The sequence below is a fragment of the Megalobrama amblycephala genome, linkage group LG18 (genome assembly GCF_018812025.1).
Source record: "Megalobrama amblycephala isolate DHTTF-2021 linkage group LG18, ASM1881202v1, whole genome shotgun sequence".
Classification (NCBI taxonomy): Eukaryota; Metazoa; Chordata; class Actinopteri; order Cypriniformes; family Xenocyprididae; genus Megalobrama; species Megalobrama amblycephala.
The window spans coordinates 33,657,572-33,679,722 of NC_063061.1; the positions used below are offsets into that span (position 1 = coordinate 33,657,572).

Consider the following 22,151-nt stretch of genomic DNA (forward strand, 5'->3'; position numbering starts at 1 on the left):
ACCTCCCTCAACTTCCTTGCAACAGCGAGAAAATTAACTTTGGGAGGAAAACGAGTGTGTATACTCGTGTCTCAATGCTTCAGAATAACCAGTACACTCTTAAAAAGAAAGCTTCCAAGAGGAGGTTTTCATAGCAATGCCATAGAAGAACCGTGTTTTTTAGTCTGAAGAATATTTTAATAATCTAAAGAACCTTTTGCACTATAAACCTTTTATGGAATGGAAAGTTTCCATGGATTTCAAAGGGTTCTTAATGGAACCATCGATGCCAATAAAGATCCTTTATTTTTCTTAAAGAAACAGTTCAGTGAAAATGACAATTCTGCTATCGATCCAAACCTGTATGATGTTTTGTTTTTTTGTTTCTTAAATGTTTAAAAAATTTCATGCAATGAAGAAGAGTGACTGTGGCTTTTACCACATTGTAATAGTGTTCCACACAACTATATGCTACAATTTCTCTGATAACATTAAATTTAACTGTGATAATCCTCTTCGTCGTAGCTCTCAAATGTCATTGGAATATAATGCACAAGTCATATAAACATAGTATTGGGTATGTGAATAATGGCGGTAAAAACACGATTATATATATATATATATATATATATATATATATATATATATATATATATATATATATATATATATATATATATATATATATATAGATAGATACATATACATATATATATATATATATATATATATATATATATATATATATATATATATATATACAGTACAGTCCAAAAGTTTGGAACCACTAAGATTTTTAATGTTTTTAAAAGAAGTTTCGTCTGCTCACCAAGGCTACATTTATTTAATTAAAAATACAGTAAAAAACAGTAATATTGTGAAATATTATTACAATTTAAAATAACTGTGTACTATTTAAATATATTTGACAAAGTAATTTATTCCTGTGATGCAAAGCTGAATTTTCAGCATCGTTACTCCAGTCTTCAGTGTCACATGATCCTTCAGAAATCATTCTAATATGCTGATTTGCTGCTCAATAAACATTTATGATTATTTTCAATGTTGAAAACAGTTGTGTACTTTTTTTTTCAGGATTCCTTGATGAATAGAAAGTTCAAAAGAACAGCATTTATCTGAAATACAAAGCTTCTGTAGCATTATACACTACCGTTCAAAAGTTTGGGGTCAGTAAGAATTTTTTTTTTTTTTTTTTTTTGAAAAGAAATTAAAGAAATGAATACTTTTATTCAGCAAGGATGCATTAAATCAATCAAAAGTGGCAGTAAAGACATTTATAATGTTACAAAAGATTAGATTTCAGATAAACACTGTTCTTTTGAACTTTCTATTCATCAAATAATCCTGAAAAAAAATATTGTACACAAATATTTTGTACAATTGTACACATTAAATGTTTCTTGATCAGCAGATCAGCATATTAGAATGATTTCTGAAGGATCATGTGACAGTGAAGACTGGAATAATGATGCTGAAAATTCAGCTTTGCATCACAGGAATAAATTACTTTGTGAAATATATTCAAATAGAAAACAGTTATTTTAAATTGTAATAATATTTCACAATATTACTGTTTTTTACTGTATTTTTAATTAAATAAATGTAGCCTTGGTGAGCAGACGAAACTTCTTTTAAAAACATTAAAAATCTTAGTGTTTCCAAACCTTTGGACTGTACTATATATATATATATATATATATATATATATATATATATATATATATGTATATATATGTATATATATGTATATATATATATATATATATATATATATATATATATATATATATATATATATATATATGTGTGTGTGTGTGTGTGTGCACTTTTACTTCAAAGCAGTAAAACCGTCTTTGCCTTTAGACTTGCCTTTACTGTATCTTGTCTTGTGGTTAATAGAACTCTCTGTGTATGACATCCACGTGAGCATGTGGTGAATGGACCGGCTGGTGCCTCCTTTGTCAAATACGGCCACTACAACATGGCATTTGAACTGAGTCAATCCCAAAAATGCACACAATACACAATACACGTGGACTTTTAAAGGAGAGTTCTCTCAATCACTGACCAACATTGATTCTCCAAATTACAAAAAGACATCATCTAAAGACAAACAGATACGCATCATCTACAAAGTAACCAATGAGCTTATACTGTCTAGACTAAGGATGTGCAAAATTACATATTTTTAAAATCAACTAGTCAAGCCCTGTTTAGTCATGTCCATTACATGCATTTCTTAGGGAGCATTCATATACGAACACACTTTTTGTTGACTTGTTTTTAACCTAATAATCTCATGGTTGTGATATCATAATCTTTGAACAAGTTCTTGTTGTTTTATTTAAATGTTCTGGGTAAACCTAGCAGGACGTTTTGATTAGGTACATGTTTTATTTGTTATATGTTTAGGTTTTATTTTGAAAAATCTGTTCTGTTTTCCTTGAAAACTGTCTGTGATTTATAAAGAGCAAATTTCTAACCTAAACTTCTGTTTGTGTTTGTAGAGAGTGTTGTCCAGGTCCTTGCTGTTCTGACCCGCGCCCTCTCACTCCCTCCAGAGACGGCAGATGCAGCGGAGGAGTGAAACTACGCATCAAAAACAGGTGTGTTCATCTTTGTGTTTGGTCATGCCTGCTTGAATCTGCACCAGTGTTACCTTTAACATACTATTATAGTTTTTATTAATAATTAGATGTTTTTAAATAATTTATTTAAATAAGTTTTTTTGTCTTTTTTTAATATGTTTGTATAGGTTTTATTAATTTTATTTCAGTTTTAGTTATTTTAGGTAAACAAAATGAAAATGAGTAATATTTCCTTGGCCACTTGCTGAAATAAATTATTTGAGTTTTTATATTTTATTAACATTTATTTTATTTCAAGTAAAAAAAGTTATATTTTAGTTAACTGTAATAACCCTGATCTGCACACATGAGGTCATTCCTCAGAGGAAATTCTCAGGAAACAGAACCTCGCTTCTATTTTTTATCTACGGGAAACAGGAAACGAACGTGTCTGTTAAAGGAAAAGGAAGTGCTGAAGTGGATTTGGGTTTATGTTTTTCCTGACGGTCATGTTAGGTGTGACAGTCATTGCATCCCATCTCTGTAAATGCACTATTACTGAGTTGTTTACAGGCTTTTAGGGGGATTTTCGGAGATGGGCAAGATTGTGCTGTTGTCTCGCATGCCAAAGTGAATCCTTTTTTCTAGTTTCTCTCTTTTCCTTTCTTTCTGTGTGTAAAAAAAACTGGAGTACTGTGTATACTGTGTATACTGTAAATAGCGAGACGACCTGATACAAAATCTCACTTTCATCCGAATAAGGCTGTAATGGATAGGTCTCATGACGTTGACAAGCTTGATGTGGACATGATGGAAAAAGGGACCCAAGCCACATTTAGAGACCCATCTCGCATCAGGCAGTTGTTGTGTCCACCATCATGGTGGCAATTTTTGCACTGCCAAGCATCACTTACATTATTATCAGAAGTACACTACCATTCAAAAGTTTTTTTTTTTTTTTTTTTTTTTAAGAAATTAATACTTTTATTGAGCAAGGATGCATTAAACTGATCAAAAGTCACAGTAAAGACATATATATATATATATAATATATACAGTCAAACCAAAATTTATTCAGACACCTTGAACATTTCATTCATTAATACAGTTAATGAAAAATGGTAATAAAATATGACAAGATCTCAGAGTTAAACTGTGTCAGAAAAAAATAACCTTAATTATGTCAGATAACACTTAAGAAAAACATGGTCAGGTTGTTTGAATAATTTTTGGTTCCAAATGTTTATCAATTTTACTGGTAGTCCACTGTATGATTTTTGGGTAAGAATTTTTGGGTATAATATGTCACAGTTTACTTTATTTTGCTATCCTCACTTACATAAATGAACTATAGTGTCCTGCACCCACTAGTAAAAATATATAAAAAATGTCTGAATAATTTTATATATATTTAATTTTATATATTATATATATATACAGGTCCTAAAACTACCTTTTTGCCACTTGAGAAAATTTACCTCCATAAATATTTTTCTACCAGCCAGTTATGACACCAAAATTTTAGATAACAGTGAAATTTTACAATTCTCTATTCCAATATCGATACCACAGCTAAAACTACTAGCCTAACTAATATAAATTTAGACCATTATTAAAGAAAGTAACAGTTTTTCAGGTAGAGACATTGAATAAAGTAATCAAATGCAAAATATCATTGGATTGTCTTCACTGTATAAATTAAACCTAGATTAATCCTTATTAAAGTTTCAAAAGTTATTCAGTCAAGAGCAGTGTGATATTTTTGCTTTGTCCTTTTTTGTTTGATTAACATTAAAAACAGACCGCAGCAGAAATATTAGGCTGCTGTCACTTTAAGACCCGATGCATGGATCCAATATACTCCAATATACTGTACACTAGAGCTGCACGATTAATCGTTAAAAAAAATCACAATCTCGATTCAAACACCCATGCGATCTTATTCCTAAATGGCAACGCTTCGCCTGTATCTATTCAACCTTGGACAAAATCATACCAGGACATTCAAATCTGTGTTCACGCTGCCACTGATCCAGAGAGATTCAACATTTAAATATTCAAATGAACAAAGAAGTACCGGGATAAAAGTTTATAGTTCGGATAGAAACACTTATGTCTACAGAAGTGATCAAAAAAGAGCAAATCACTCTTTGAGAGTAATTGGCACTTTAAATAAAGATTGTATCAATTACATTGTTACAGCAGTAGGTGGCGACAAGTGACTTTTTAAAAATTATTTGTCATTGAATCATTCATTCAAGAGATTCGTTCAAAAATGATTAATCCAGTAATGAAACAATTGAAGTATTTAGGAATCATTCATTCAAACTGATTTAAAAAAAAAATATATAATAATAATGATAATTCATTCAAATTAATTAAACATTCAGCAATTAATATTTTGTCAGAAGCTCTAGTAAAATTCATGTTATTTTGTTTAGTTGTCTGTTCAGAATCGTGGGATAATCTCTGTTTGAAACAAAAAAAATTCAAATCTCAATTTATCCAGAATCGTGTTTTCAACATTGATAATAATAAGAAATTTTTCTTGAGCAGCATATCAAGACTAGAGTAATAAAATGCATTTTAAAATGTATTTAAACAGTTATTTTATTGTAATAATATTTCACAGTATTACTGTTTTTACTGTATTTTTGATCAAGTAAATGACATAAGATAGAGACTTCTTTCAAAAATGTTTAAAAAAAATCTTTCAAACATTTGAACAGTAGTGTCAATGTAAAGCTTTAATATATCCAGTTTAATATACAATGCACTGTCATTTCAAACACATCAATACATGAAAAAGGTCATTTATTTTGCATCCTGTAGATTTCATTGGTCCGACAGATGGCGCGCTGCTCACTCCAGACACACAAAGACAGATAGCGTGCACAATATTTCCCTCCCCTCTCATGTAAACAGATATTGAATATTTTTTTTAAATTTTGTCTGTGTTTAGTTGTCATGTTCAACCCCCCTAGACAAGCTTTTTGAGATTACCTAGTTTGAGTCTTAGTTTTGGATGGTCCACTCATCTTTGGGCTCCAAATATCATAGACGTTGTAAAGCTACACAAGACCTGAAAGAAAAAATGATATGTTTAGATGCTTTTTCCGCAGTTATTGAAGTTTTCATTGGTGATTTGATGAATTTGAGAAGTTTGTTGTGTAAAAGATAATGAAATTACATAGACGAATCCAAGACAATAGGCCCACCCAACAGTTTAGAGCAATTATTTACATGTGTGTACGTGTTATCGTACACATGCATTGAGACATTCATGGAATGTTTACAGGAAGTGAGTCTAAAGTATCTTGGGACATCAATTAAAAATTCCTCATCTTAAATTCCCTCTCCTAACTTTCTCACTCGCTTGGATTCTCCATAATGCTGTAATTGGTTCTTTGAAGAATCTTCTTTTAGGACGTTAATAACGTCTAGTTCACTTGCAGTTCATCTGTCATGTGTGTTTTTTTATCCATGTTCCTGGATTGTGAACATTCCAATGTTATTCGCACACTCAGAGGTAGGATTTCCCATAATCCCACAGTGACATGCATTAATAACATAACCCGTCTCCCCCTGGATATCTTCAGTCTGATGAACCGTGTTAGTTTAAAGAACTCTACTACACTCGGTTTGAGGGTTCATGGGGTCTCCTGTGGGGTCATAAGAAGGGTGAGCATGATCTTCTCTGTATTCCCTCCATCTAATGATTTAAGCAAAGGTGGATGGAGGATAGAAGAAGACAGTTGCTTCACTTATGTCATGAGATGTAGAGGCCCCAGTATACCATTTCAAACAAAATCAGGCCAAAACAAAGTTCGTCTGGAGTTCGTTTTGGGAGTTTGAAAAGTTCGCTCTGGCTGGAAAACACCTCATACTACCATTGGTCCATGACGATTATGTGATGGGAAGGTGTAGCTTTGAGGCTGACATGGAAAAGTTTTTTGGTTCATTTCTTCTGTTCAGTCGTCGAAGTCGGACGTCCGCGTGTAAAAATATGAACACACTGGAGAGCCGCTTTATAGTAGAAAATAAACTTGTAGTTCTTTTTGAAAGAGACACTGACACTGATTTTTGATGAAAGACTGTAAAGCTGATTGCTTTAAATCAGTCTATTGTATAAAGTGCTGTATTAATATCAGATGCTTTCTTAACTGCTGTTTTCTCGCTGCTGTCATTTTTGTTGTTTATTTTGTTATTGAGAGGAAAACACGCAGCACATATTAAAGGTGCCCTAGAATCAAAAATTGAATTTACCTCGGCATAGTTGAATAACAAGAGTTCAGTACATGGAAATGACATACAGTGAGTCTCAAACTCCATTGTTTCCTCCTTCTTGTGTAAATCTCATTTGTTTAAAAGACCTCCGAAAAACAGGCGAATCTCAGCATAACATCGACTGTTACGTAACAGTCGGGATCATTAATATGTACGCCCACAATATTTGCATATGCCATCTCATGTTCAAGGCATTACACAAGGGCAGCCAGTATTAACGTCTGGATCTGTGCACAGCTGAATCATCAGACTAGGTAAGCAAGCAAGAACAATAGTGAAAAATGGCAGATGGAGCAATAATAACTGACATGATCCATGATATTTTTAGTGATATTTGTAAATTGTCTTTCTAAATGTTTCGTTAGCATGTTGCTAATGTACTGTTAAATGAGGTTAAAGTTACCATCGTTTCTTACTGTATTCACGGAGACAAGAGCCGTCGCTATTTTCATTTTTAAACACTTGCAGTCTGTATAATTCATAAACACAACTTCATTCTTTATAAATCTCTCCAACAGTGTGTAATGTTAGCTTTAGCCACAAAGCACAGCCTCAAACTCATTCAGAATCAAATGTAAACATCCAAATAAATACTATACTCACATGATCCGACGCATGCATGCATCTCGTTTTATAGTCGAGAGCTCGGGGGGCAGGGAGCGCGCGATTTAAAGGGGTCGCAGCCTGAATCGGTGCATAGTTAATGATGCCCCAAAATAGGCAGTTAAAAAAATTTATTAAAAAAGATCTATAGGGTATTTTGAGCTGAAACTTCACAGACACATTCAGGGGACACCTTAGACTTACATTACATCTTGTAAAAACTGGTTCTAGGGCACCTTTAACATATTCATCTAAACACGTGGGCGCATCAGGATGTTCTCTAACAACAGTATACCACTGGTCATGCATTTTGAACTTCTTTTTACCCCCAAGCAAAGAATGAAAAAGAAGTTCACCGTGAGAATATCGGGGCCTTAAGGTTACATCACAGTTTTGCCCAAATCTTAATCTGTTGAAAGCAGTATGACAGGGGTGCCCAGATTTTATACACTGCAAAAATTATTCACTTAGCATTTTTGTGATGTTCTCCAGTAAAAATATCTATTTTTTTACTAAATAAATATATGTATATCTATCTAATAATTATATTAGAAATATAAACTTGTTTTGCTATTGATTTTGTTTTATTTTTAAAGCATAAACCTCACTAAATTTTGTTAGATTTATCTGAAAATAAGACTTAATATCTTACGTAATTTTGTCCTTGTTTTAAAGATGCTTAGATATTTTTACTGCAAAACAAAACATAAATACTGACTAAGATTTTTATGTATGCTTTTCGGACCACAAACGCTTGTGCTACAGAAAGCGAAGAGTTTGTGTTATTTCTTTTCTGACTTTTTAATTTAATTAATGTGTGAATTTTGCACACTTCACTTTTGAGCAATAATACAAGATATAAGAAATTATTACTTTTATTCAGCAAGTATGCATTAAATTGATCAATATATATATATATATATATATATATATATATATATATATATATATATATATATATATATATATATATATATTTCAAATAAATGCTGTTCTTTTGAACTTTCTATTCATTAAAGAATCCTGAAAAAAAAAAATGTTTCATAGATTCCACAAAACTATTAAGCAGCACAGCAGCTGATAATAATAAGAAATGTTTCTTGAGCAGCAAATCAGCATATTAGAATGATTTCTGAAGGATCATGTGACACTGAAGACTGGAGTAATGATGCAGCTTTGATCACAGGAATAAATTACATTTTCAAACAAATTCAAATAAAAAAACTTTTGGGGGATGCAGCCTGTGACTAGGGCTGCACGATTAATCGCATGCTTTTGTCATGCGTGTCTCGTCAGTAAAGCCGGTTCTGTGATTAGCGGTAAATGTCCATCACCTGCTTTCAAATGGAGTGGCACTTAATATACAGAGCCGTAGTTTGCGGACAAGCTACGCAATATCGCGTTCGTAATCGAAAGCGATTCATCTGCGATTATGAACACGATATTGCGTAGCTTGTCCGCGAACTACGGCTCTGTATATTAAGTGCACGCATGACAATCTCGTGCAATTAATCGTGCAGCCCTACCTGTGACCTGCTCTATCACTAACTATATCCATTTCCATCACACACACACACCTCTCTGTGATTGCAGCAATCAGAGCCACACCAGACAGACAGTATTTAGCATCCATCTCCATTCTCCTCTCAAACTTCGCCGTACAAACACCCCCATCCAAGTCTAATCCAATTCTCCAATTTCAGTTTCCTCTCAGATCAAACAGATTAGTGTAGTTGACGAGCCGTGTTCCCAGGGATCAGATAAGGTTTCTGCAGCGGGACACACCCTTTGCAGTCTGGCCCAGCCGGGCAGGCGACGAGAAGGCTCGAGAGAGATGGTTTTGGGGGTTTTTTTGTGGGTCATACCCTTTGGATTCCCTAAGAGTCCGGTTACTATGAGAGTGTGGCGAGAAGGGACTCTCCTGGGAACGATGGGATGCCACGGAAATCCACAGTTATTGTACTCGGGTGTCATTACTCTGTGATGTATTTGTGAAAGAAACCTCAGGTTTCTCTGGTGCACGCAAGGGTAAACTGAGCAATATGTCAACACGTTGCTCGCGTCCAGTGGCCTTATTTTGCGGACAGGTGAAGACACCTGTGCTATTACACCTGCACATATTCCCTGCAGGCCCGGAGACGGCTGTCACCAGCACATGAAAGCAACCCTGCGACACACCCTAACTATGGCCTTCCTGTTCCCATAATGCCCTCTGGGCATGGATGGGCTTGTTGACTTGTCTGGGATCACGTGGATGATCATGATGACGAAGAGGGAGCAAAAGAAAGGAAGAGAGGAAGATGCACACAAAGAGCAGTCTTTGTTTGATGTTATGAACGCATGCTATCATGTGTTCGCATTTGCTCCCAGCTGTCGGCATGTTGCGTTATATTATTTTCCGACTTTCTTATATACACTTTCTAATATCCAATCTCATGAAGGAAGCTTTTTCCTCCCCTTTGTCCTCCTTCTATCTTCGTTTTTGAAATATGTTTGTCCCGAGCGCCCAGTGCTGCCGAGGGCAGGATGTTTATTCTAGCTCTTATCGTGTAATTTTAATGACTCATAATTGCGTGTTTTAACGATCTTTGCGTCGTCGAGCTGCGCCCCGCCAACCCTTCCAACCGCCGCTCGTTTTACTCTCAGTTTATCGGGAGACTGCGAAGGACAACATGGAGCTGCTCGGGGCCTTTTACCGCAAAAAGTTGCGGAGGAAGCAGAAATCAAATCTTGGACGGTCGGACGGGGCGCTGTGCAAGACTCCGTCGGAGACTAGCGTCAATGGTCTGGCCACTGGACTCATCACCAAAGTGCTGAGACTTACTGCAAGGTAATTGCTGAGTGTTCAGTAAGGGAGGATAGCAAGGGAATAACAGGTTGCAGATTGCAGGTCAGGTAATGGTAACCAGTCTCCTGGTTTGAGGAAGGCCTTTGACATGCTTTAACTTGACAACTTGCTTTATAAACCTGCCGAGATAAAGGGCTAATTCAGGCAGAATTTAAAATATTGTCATGATTTATTAACCCCAAGCCTGTATGACTTTTTCTTTTGTGGACCATTTTGGAAAATGCCTGTATTTTTTTTGTCCATAAAATGTTTTTGACAAAAAATGGTAACACTTTATTTTAGTGCCGTAGTTACATGTTACTACATGTACCTAACCTAAAACCCTAAACCCTAAACCAAACCCTAACCCTAACTGTAATTCTATAGTAAGTACATGTAGTTAATTAATAGTACTCAGTACTTATTTGAGTAATTACAATGTAACTACGGCACTGTAAAATAAAGTGTAACCCAAAAAATTATATGGCCCTGAATAGGATTTCATATCTAATTCTAATTACATTTCTAATTCTAGCAGTCATTTTACTTTACTAACTAGCCTTAAATCAGTGTTCATTTATACTATGTATATACTATTATAGTATTTCTTAATATTTTTTTATTAGATTTTATTTTTATATTTTCAGTTTTCATTTTAATAATTAATATTACAATTTAGGTTTGATTTATTTTTATTTCAGTTTTAGTTTTAGGCCCTGTTTACACTATTGCATTTTCTTTTTAAAACTTTGCTATGGTTACGCCTGTCGTTTACACTACACTGGTGTTTTCGAGCCTCGAAAACGGTGACTTTGAAAACGCTGCAGAACCCACTTTAGTTTGAAAACGGCGGGGTTGCGTTTCAGTGTAAACAGACCAAAACGGAGACTTTTGAAAACAGTGTCGTGGCTGCCAGCGTTGACTCTGGGTATCCTTGACGACTGTGTAAACAATAACATGGAGACTAAACTGCAATCTTTGCTTTGTCTTTTTTAGCTATCATTGTGCAGTTAAACATTCTTTTTTTAATACTGCAGCTACCTATATGCGCAAGAGGAAGCTGTTTAAACTTGTACGCTCATGCCCAGTGTGCATGAACGGTCATGTGACATGTTCCTGTAAAGCTGTGGAAAAGCCAGTGTAGATGAGGATCGTTTTTGTTTTAAAACGAAAATGCACTAGTGTAAACGGGGCCTTAGTTTAGGTTTTTTTGTAGTTAGTAATTTTGTGGTGCTTTTCCACTGCATGATACGTCTCGGTACGGCACAGTTCGGCTCGCTTAAATGGTACCACCTCAGTGGAGCCGTACTGATACTAAATGTGACGTATAAATACTGCAGATCACTGATTGGTCTGAGAGAATCATCAATACCATTTGAAACATGACACACCAAACCCGCTAGATATAAATAGTTAGTAACAGCCACCGCACTATCATTTGTTCGCACAACTTTTTTAAAAAAACTTGCTTTAAACAACCACCACACGCAACTATGGCTGTATCGTGGTCAATAGACGAGGAGCGAATCCACGGCAGTAGAGGCGGTGCGACTACGTGATCAGTCTATAATCCCACCCACTTTGAAGCGTTACTAAACTGCAGTGGAAAAGCAAACTGAAAGTAAAGCGAGCCAAGCCGAGTCGTACCACACAGTGGAAAAACGCCACTAGGCCCCGTTTACACTAACGATCCTCGTATACACTGGCGTTTCCACAGCGCTTCAGACCGAAAACACATGTCACTTGACCGTTCACGCACACTGGGCATACGCATACAAGTGTAAACAGTTGCCTCTTTCGCATGTAGGTAGCTGCAGTATTAAAAAAAAAATCTGAGTTTAAATGCACAATGGCTGCTAAAAATGACAACAAAGCCAGAAGAGATTGCAGTTCAGTCTCCATGTTAATTTGTTTACACTGTGTTCAAGGATACGCAGAGCGAATTTTGGTTAGTTTACACTGAAACACTGAAAAAGGCTCTGCAGCGTTTTCAAAAGTCTCCATTTTCGAGGTCCGAAAAGGCCGGGGTAGTGTAAACAACAGTAACCGTAGCAAAAGTTATGCATTTTAAAATGAAAACGCACTAGTGTAAATGGGGTATTAAACTTATTTCAGTTAGTTGCCAAGACAGCGTTTCTAGTTTTTGTTTTGTTTTTCATCGAATATTTATATTTTATTTCAGCTCTCTTTCAATTAACAAAAACTTTTTAATAGTTGTACTTTTAGTTAATGATGAAAACCCTGTTTATTCAAATTGCGATATATATGAGTAACTTGCTGTTGAACAGGTAATGCATGGCACAAATCCAAAATCTCCATATGATTAATCATTACAGCAACTATTTTAAAAATACATCATAATTATCCTCCTTAGATGAAACGACTGTGAATCTAGATCAGTACGTCAGTACTTCAGGATCAGTGTTTCCTGTTTACCCTCTCAGATTTAACCTCAGTTGGTTTGAACAATCATAAAGTGGTTAAAACGGTCTTCTGTTGTCTGCTCAGTTCTTTTACTTTGCTCAACATTGATTTCAAATGGAAGTCATTATAAAGGTTCTTATCCAAATCTAGGCTGGTCATAAGGAATGGCCCTTTGGAAGAGGGTGTGTTAAAGCAGCAAGAAAATTACCTCCATAGCAACATATCATAAACGCCAGATGTTTTGCAGATGCAATGTCTGATCTGTCTTCACAGAGCAGGGTCAAAGTTCAAGGGAGTGGGTTGTTAAGGAAACAACTGTGTGGAGGCTAAGATACTTCATTGTCCTGAGAAATGTGATCATGTAGGTGCAGCTTTGTGGAGGAATTCGCAGCTCATCAAACAATGACCTACTATCTTTTTTATTTTACAGTGATATATTATAATAATAATATTTATTATTTGTTTAATATTTAGATAATAACATCTAGTTAATATATACACTATATATATTTTTTTTTCATAGTCATATTGATATATAATTGCACTACAATCAACACTCAAGTCCTACAACTTTAATGATCCAAGTCAAACCCAAAGTTCTAGAATGTTGCAATTCTAGAATATCACTAAGATAGGTACAGTATGTGCTACATTTGCCCAGTCAGCTGACTGAACATGATCTTTAGTCTCTTACTGGCTTTGTCTTTCTGGCTACTGATCTCACACCATCATTAAATACCTTAGTAGGTCACTTCAGTCAGCAGACTGGTTGGGCACAAATTGGCAACGTTTTTGTGTGTGTGTGTGTGTGTGTGTGTGTGTGTGTGTGTGTGTGTGTGTGTGTGTGTGTGTGTGTGTGTGTGTGTGTGTGTGTGTGTGTGTGTGTGTGTTCAAATGTCTGGAGCAGCAGTAGGCACAGACAGTCTGCTGATCGTTATATGAAAAACATTCATTATGTTCCACGCAGTTTGAATCCAAAAATGTTTTTGTTTTAAACAATGCCGGCATTCTTGCCATGTTTCGAAAACATACTTCAGCACCCTGTGCCAAAACCAGAAATAGATATGCATTTCCATTTTCCCAGAACTTTATTTCTCATTCTTAGTAATAGATGTTTATAATACATAAATATTTGCAACATAAATTAAGAACTTAAATTCTTAGTCCAAATATTGGTTGAGTTCAATTTGTCAGTGGCTAGATTAGGAAGTATCTATTTACTGATGTTTACACACTGAGATTCTGGTTATAATGCAGTGCCACATTCTTCAGGGATGTTTTGATCCTTTATCCTCAGTGGCCTTAACTACACCAGATAATGCATGCTTTATGCTTACATTAGAGTACTTTGACTTCTCACTAAACTACTTCCGACTTTTGTTTTTGTATTTTATTTTATTTATTTTTAATTCTAACTGCTTTTGCTGTAGCATAATGTGTTCACATTTGTGTTTTCTTCATGTATTTGAGTTGCATTCTGCAAACGAAAGGCATGTATTTTTACATTTCTTCGAATCACTCTTTCTCAGACGGAGTGAGCCTGGATCTCGACCTCATTCCTGGCATTCTACAAAGCTGGGCGAGGGCCCTCAGGACTCAGACAGCATGATGCAAGTCACCCAGGGTGGTGTGGGAGCCCCCTGGCACCAGAGCTACCACTCCAGGTCAGTGCACCTCACACACAAATACACCTGCAGTCTGGTGCCTCTAACCGTTTCTGTTTAAGAGCAAAGAAAATAACAGTATTTTCAAGCCTTGATTGTTTCCATCTCATTTCCCATGTTGCATTCTTTCTGTCTTTCTTCATCGGTTGTTTCTGTGTTTCACAAGGATAGCATGTCAGATTTGACTAAGGTACAATAGTGAAGATGACATTTTTAACAGTTCCTAGCTACGCAATTGCCAACACAGCTTAGCAATAATCCACTGACAACAATGAAGTCATTTAAGAGAGAATAATATGTGTGCTTTGTTTGGGTTGCTGTACCTGATTTAGCTTCATGAGGTATTTTCTTAAAGTTGCAACCTCTTGATACACAAATATGTATATCACATACACAAAATTTTTTTTTTAATTATTCTTATTAGCTTTGCATTTTAAATTATTAGCTCTTGAGGGTTATTTCAGTGGCACATGGATGCATATGCATATATCAGCAGCTTAAAAAGTCCATGAAACATGAACGTTAGTAGATATAAATGTTGATTATTTTGGTCAGGCATGGCTCTGTTGTCTTTCTGTTGGTGGTTTCTTGTTGTGTATGATCATAGAATAAGCAGAGGACATATTTTATGTAGTTGCCCAAACATTCAAAATCCTTGTGTGCTTGTTATCTGGGTCATTATCACTGTATTTAGACCAGAACGTTCAAGGGCCATCAGTGATGACACTGAAAGGAAAACATTTAGAGTGTTTGAAGAGGACCAGAAAGCAAAGCATTGACGCACAGTCAAATGAAAAAAAAAAAAACATTCTTTCGGATGACACTCCCTCAACAAACCCTCCAAAGGTTCCCATGGCAATGGTCACCGTGGGTTACACCAATAGTGTTCCACTTTCTGAGACCTGGTGGTCATTGTTTGATGGACTGACCTGTGATTGGTTGATCTAGTTCTTTGAGGGGTGACTGCTGAGCTGTTGACAATGGGTCAGTGACATCATGTTAATTATGCCAGCAGAAATACCAGTGGTCTGATGCCAGCTTTCAGAGTCCGGCAATCACATACCCATACAAGGGCACATAACCGGGGCATCACCACCATGATTACAACATTTACGTAGCAGATTCCCACAGTCGATAAGTTTGGTAACAGATCTAACAGTGTAGATTTGTCACATTATCCTCACATTATCATGTACGAGAGAACAGGATGTATGAGTAAATTAAATCTCAAAGCAAATTCACGACAGCTTTATGGATTTCACGGTTTAATCAACACCAGCTATGTTATAAATAGTCCAGACATGATTAACATCAAATGCATTGTGACAGTTATTCTTATCAGAGACAATCTTTATACTTTCTGGTGAATAACTGAATCACAGGGATAGCAAACTGAAATTGTGATTATGAGCCCATTCTTATTTCATAAGAATCAGTAAATCGATGTCTTTGATGTCTATCCAAGTTTGCAACAGCTACTAATTTAGCTCAAACCGACAACCACAATAGTATCTCAATCTGCCGATATATTACCCCTGTAAAACAATATTATTGCTCTTAGGCATATTCTTATCTTTTTTTTCCCACCCCAGTAAAATGATCAGAATTACTTCAGTATTTCTTTCCATGTTGTTTTGTCCATTGTCTTATGCCAATATACCATGATAAATTTAATAGATTTTATAGTAAAAACTGCTGGGTCAGTGATGTTCATAGTATATTACTCATGTTTCTTTTTTCTTGCAGTGCCTCCACCACAGACCTATCAGGATTTGAGACGGGATTCCTTAGGAAGAGTCCGGATCAGTATAGTTCCCGGGGCAGCATGGAAAGCCTAGACCACACTCACCCAGCCTATAGCTCCTGCTATCAACTATCATCATCCAAATCCTCCAGCAGCATCGATCACCTACACAGCAAGCGGGATTCTGCATACAGTTCCTTCTCGACCAGCTCTAGTATCCCAGAGTACCTTGCCGCGGCACCATCGTTTAACAAGGAGAGGTCATATTCCATGGAGAACGTTCCACAGAGAGAAGGGATGCAACAGGCCGATATACGCTACATACGCACCGTGTACGACCCCCAACAGGGTGTGTCTGAAGAGCATGAGATTACCTCTGCAGCATTAATGAGAACCAATGACAGCAGAGCACATTCTAGAAGTGGGAATGTCCCGGGCATGATCTGTCATCGTGGCAGCAGTAGTAGTGGAAGCAGTGGGAGCAGTGGAAGCACCACCAGCTCACAACGCCACAGTGTTGGGACAGTCTGGGATCCAGCTCAAAACCGGCACTCCTATGAGAACCTAAAGGGGGCGCCAGCTCCTCCTTTACGCAGCGACAGTTATGCAGCATTTCGCAACCATGAGCGTCCCAACTCTTGGTCGAGTCTTGAGCATGCTCGCTCACAGCGGGCACTTAACAAGGGTTCTTGGCATCACTCAAGTGGTTCTGTGGCAACAGGAAAGTCATCGTTTGGAGCTGAAGGTCAGTTGCACACTGTGATTGAAAAAAGCCCTGAAAGTAGTCCCACCACCAAACCCAAACAAGGTTGCCCTCAGGCCGCACCTGGCCGCCTCATGTTACCCACCAGCATCTACCCTGTTCCACCACCCGAGCCACATTTTGCACAAATCCCAACCAGCAACCCTAACTCTGGTAGTGTCTACCCAGCACTGGCCAAGGAGAGCAAGCAAAATCATCACTGTGACCACTTAGGTGGACCAGTGAAAGAGGACAGGGTCACCCTTGAAAATGGATACCAAAGCAATTCTCCCAGCCCAAACCCAGTCCAAACCTATGTTTCATCACAACATCACACATCTAAGCTCTCCGATAAAGGGCAAGATGACACACAAGTTAAACCTGTTTTTTATCGGCCTCATTTGCAACCACAAGTGCAGAAGTCACAAACACCATATGTACCCCAGGAGAGGAGGGACCCTTACACCCCTGTGCAAACAAGAGGAGAGAGGCCAAGGTTTACTCTTGGTATGGAAGTATATGACAACTACAGGCCACCTCGAGATGAAGAACAAAATAAATGCAATGAGCAAAACATCCATCCAGACACACTTCACACTGGGAAAGTTGCACAAGGACAAGTTTCTCAAATGTACAGAGGAAACGTTGTCCAAACTCAAGGAAGTGACAACCTAGTCAAACCTTCAAGGCACTACAGTGACTCTAGTACTCTCCAGCAGAGAGGTCAAGACTTTGATCACCCCCTGACCAGACTGGAGAATGCACTTGCTGAGGTTCAACGAGGCGTCAGTCCTGAGAGTACTGCTAGCCAATGCAGTTTCCAGAGTGAGCGTAGCATGTCTGTGCTGGAGAAAGTAAGTCATTTTGAGAGACAGCAAGTCAAACCTCGTAGTCACAGCAGCCTCTCCTACCATGGTTCTATGGCTCGTCCGAGCCAAACACCAAGACCTTCCAGTGCCAAGAGCTCCTTCTCTGGTGTGGAGGATGTGCACAACATGTTGGAGAGAAGCAACAGCTCAATTCCTCATGGGAGAACTCAGAGTGCTTCTAGCATGGGAAGCTATGATGGACACATGGAAGCGCAGCAGGATTTCCAAATGAGATGTGGGAGTAGTGATCTTGTCCAACATCGCCAGCAAAAAGAACCTGTTGTCACCCACAAAGACCTGTCTTCAAAGAAGTAAGAGCACCTTTCAGCTTGGTGAGGGGAATGGTAAAGACATCCAGGGGAAAGGTGACATTCAAGACATCTTGGGCCCCATCCAAGACACATCTTTTAACAGAGCATATAGAGACAGCATTAAGGATGCCCAGTCTAAGGTTCTCAGGTCAACTTCCTTCAGAAGACGGGACCTTAGTGTTAACCCTCCACCAGTGCCAGCCAAACACTTGTCCCTAGAACGAAAAGGACCAAGTACAAGTCCCAAACCAGCTACAACATCTCCACATACTCCAAAGGAACGCCATGTTGTTCCTGTTGAAGCACCAATTAGAACCTCTCCTCCTGAACTCCCTAGTGTCCCAGCTGTTGGACCCCCAGTTATACGGATCTGTGGACGCAAACGGTTCACGATGGAGCAAAAGAAACGATCATATTCCGAGCCTGAAAATATGCATGAAGTTGGAGTGTTGACTCAGGAAATCAGTCAGGCTGAGAGGAATGTTCAACAGCAGTTTCTGGCGAGTGAGACGAGTGTTGCAGACCGACGCAGGATGTTTGAGCAGGCGGTGAATCGTAACACTGAGCCCAGATTTTTCTCCTCCAGGCCTGATTTGAAGCAAATGCAGCAAGATGCCTTAGTTGAGTACATGGAGCGCAAAACGGGTAGAAGAGTAGACGGACGTCCAAACCGCCCACATAGCGCTTATCTACAGTCTGCTTCCTCTTCCGCTGACTTGCGGAGCCTCAACTCTACCCCAAGTGTGTGCTCTTTGCAAGAGCCGGGACATGATGGCCTCTCTGGTGGGATACGTAAAGCCTCCACCCTTCCTGCAGGAATGCAAAGCTCCTTTTACCCTCTCAGGGGCACCCAAAACCACACACGGCCTGAGTTCTTTGCCCATCAGTCACAAGGCACAAATTCTGAATCTCATAAACCAGACCCAACCCTGACCAGAAATACCCTTCCACAGCACCTGGAGGCTGTTTTCGAGAGAGCCACATCAGCTAGAAGCTCAGGGAGGTCAGCTTCAGCTGAGGATTTGCTGGACCGTAGTGAAGAACGTCCCATTCCCCAGCACTTCCGCTCCAAGTCGTCTCCAGTGGAGAACTTTAGTCAGGTAACAATCATTTATTTGGTGGCAAACAAGCCAGGCGAACTTGACTGTGTCATTTAGATCACTGAAGGTTAGATCACTGAAGTGACATGACTTCATATCACACAAAGTTAAACAGTAACAGTGTTCATTGCAGAGCAGATTTGCTTATTTGAACTCTCCTGTTAAATAGGTAAAACCAATTACTCAGAATTCCCCTAGCTAGCTTTTTGCTAAGGAAAAACTCTCTCTCAAACTCTCTGAACCAAACTATAAATGATGACTTGTGACTTTTTGGTTGAAGAAAATCAGTGCACAAGTCTTCAACCAATTATGGTACTTGGTGGTCTGTTGTAGGGCAAAGGAGCAGTTCCTTTCCTAGAGATGGGCAGATAATTATTTTTGTACCCACTCCTGGTGCTCCACAGGAAGAGGCCAGTGCTCCTCACTTCCTGTTTGGTGCCAGAGAGCCTGGGCTGTATTTCAGAGATCTGACAGATGTACAACAGATAACTGCACTTCTTCTGTGCCAGAGGGGAGGAATTGGAGATAATTGACAACTCGTCATGGTTTTGGGTTTGAAATATTTGGAATGGTTAAGAAGGCCATTTATCTAAGGGAATAATTATCCTTTATGTAAACGATAATGGTTCTGGTATGTTGATGACCATGTACAGTAGATGCACAACTATCCTGTGAAATCCCAGATTATTCCAAAATTGGAAATGGTTTCAGGCCAGAAGATAAAATACCATCATGATGACTTTGCCACTTACTAATAGTGTGGTTTTACGTAAACTTCAACATTCTGGCCATGAATAAATCATCAGAACCAAGCACACCATTCAGGTCAAAGTCTCTGCATATGTTTGCAGTGCGCTAATTAAATACGACATACTTCAACTATGAGGATGTTGTCATTCTGTGTCTTTTTTTTATTAATGGATCTTAGTTTATCAGTAGTCATGGCATGCGCTTGAGTTTAAAATTAACATGAAAATCTTAATGTTCTCTAAACTTGTGGTAACCATAAAATAATGATTAACTTCCTGTTCCTGGTATATAAACTTTTACTATTTTTTTGTTGACACCTCTACCAGAAAGGGCTACATACATCATACATCACCTGCTCCAATAAAACATTATTTGTTCTTTTGTTCTCTTTTTGTCTAGGACTTCTTAGCTGGAGAGTTTCAGATGTTTAAAGTTTCCTCCAAGGAATCCTCCGAAAACAGGTTTGTGTGTATAAATATATACATAAAAACCATTTACTTCAGTTGTTCTGCAAATAGAACCTCTTGAGTTCTGTATTCCTTGAGTTCCATATAAAATAAATTGTTGAACATATCCAAAGTGAATAAGAATAATACGTTTTTTTGTAGAAGAATAATGTAGATCAGTCCTTTTAAAGAGCAAGAAGCAAAGAAATTCTTTGCAAGTTCAAAACTGAAACAGTTTTATGGAAATATTTAACCTTAAAAGGTCTTAAATTAAGGACCAACCCTTAATTGGTCAGTGCCAGTGATAGGAATCCCACTGCAGCTATTTTTGAGTTTGTTTTGAGCCATGCAAGAATTCCCACCAGGCTTTGAAGGGCAAATTATTTGCATTTAATTTACTTTAAAAATGACAGGTATTGGAAATCTGACAAGCACAATTTGATGCTACTGGATGTTTTTATTTCATATGCATTTTTGTTTTAATAGGGTGTTGGCAAACATGGGACATAAACAGCCATCATGTTCAGCACGTACGGAAAGGAGTTACCAGCTAAACCAAGGTCCTGTCCAGCAAAACGCACCTGTGTTGAGGCGAGAGCGTCAGAGACATTCAGACCGGCCAAGAGCGATAAGCGCTTCTGGTCTAGCTGCATCTGTGGGACTTCCTTGCCCTTTCACTTCTCCAGGCACTTCCGCCAGCCTCGACTGGCATAACGGAGACAGACTGTGTCAACCCAACCTGGATTCTATTGCTTTTCCCGAAACTGGCCCACAAAGTCCGTCCGGAGCGCTGGGAATGGTGCGGCAAAACTCCAGCGACACCAGCACTTCTGAAGACACCCTGAAGGACTTCCCGTGTCTGGTGGCCACTCCGTCACCTCCGCACTCCGTCACGGGGTCACAACTTGCACGCTCATCCGATTCAAAGCCGCCCACCCTTCCCAAGAGCCCTGACTCCCCAACAAGGCCACTCCTGTCTCTTCGAATCTCAGAGTCTAATCTTCACGATGTTCAGAGTATAGCTGTGCTGCAAGATGATGATGAAGTGTTTTTAGCTCCACTGCCACCGCCACCTTCACCTCCACCACCACCACCACCCATCAGAGAGACAGAGATTACAGAGGACTTCCCGCCTCCTCCGCCTCTCACACCCCAAATCAAGGAGGATGTGCGTCTGATGGAAGCTTTGCAGCATCCAGGACTATTACAGCCCATCAGGTAAACACACACTCCTTGTTGGAACAACATTTTTATCAACTAATTAGATCTTAGGGATATAAGGGTATGATAAAAGCTGGGGTTAAAGGTTTGAAAAAGTTGATTCTTATTGGCCAATCATATCCTTCATGATTTTTCAATGTAGGTTACAGTTTGATAGGTATATTGTTCCAAAAACAACAAATGAACATGTCCTTCTTGACATTTAGACATACTACTGTCACATTTAAATGAATAATCTGAGTTAAATACAAGTCCAATATATATACAATATTTTTTTTTAAGTTTTTCCTTAAGCTGTCATATTTACAACATATATTTAGTATATATATGAAATATATTTTGGCCAAAATGTATTTATTTATTTTTGCCATATGGCCAATTACAATGGAAGTGAATAGTTTTTAAAGCAGAAATATGAAGCTTATCATTTTATAAAACCAATTACATTAATTCTTCTGTTAAAACTTGTGTATTATGTGAGCTGTAAAGCTGTTTAAATCATTTTTATAGTTAGAAAGTTTTTTTTTTTCACACTAAAATCATGTCTTGTGGCTATACTATTGAAACATGGAGTATATGCCCCATTTATTTCCATT

At 37.9% G+C, this 22,151-nt stretch overlaps 1 protein-coding gene across 1 annotated transcript in view; it reads left to right on the forward strand.

The window, feature by feature from the left end:
- Window positions 1–22,151, forward strand: part of shroom3 (shroom family member 3) — a 73,249-nt gene that overhangs the window by 42,661 nt on the left and 8,437 nt on the right. The window contains 6 exon segments of the mRNA XM_048165411.1: window positions 2,508–2,606; window positions 14,238–14,372; window positions 16,119–18,027; window positions 18,029–19,138; window positions 20,288–20,349; window positions 20,821–21,552. Coding sequence (XP_048021368.1) covers window positions 2,508–2,606; window positions 14,238–14,372; window positions 16,119–18,027; window positions 18,029–19,138; window positions 20,288–20,349; window positions 20,821–21,552 — 4,047 coding nt within the window.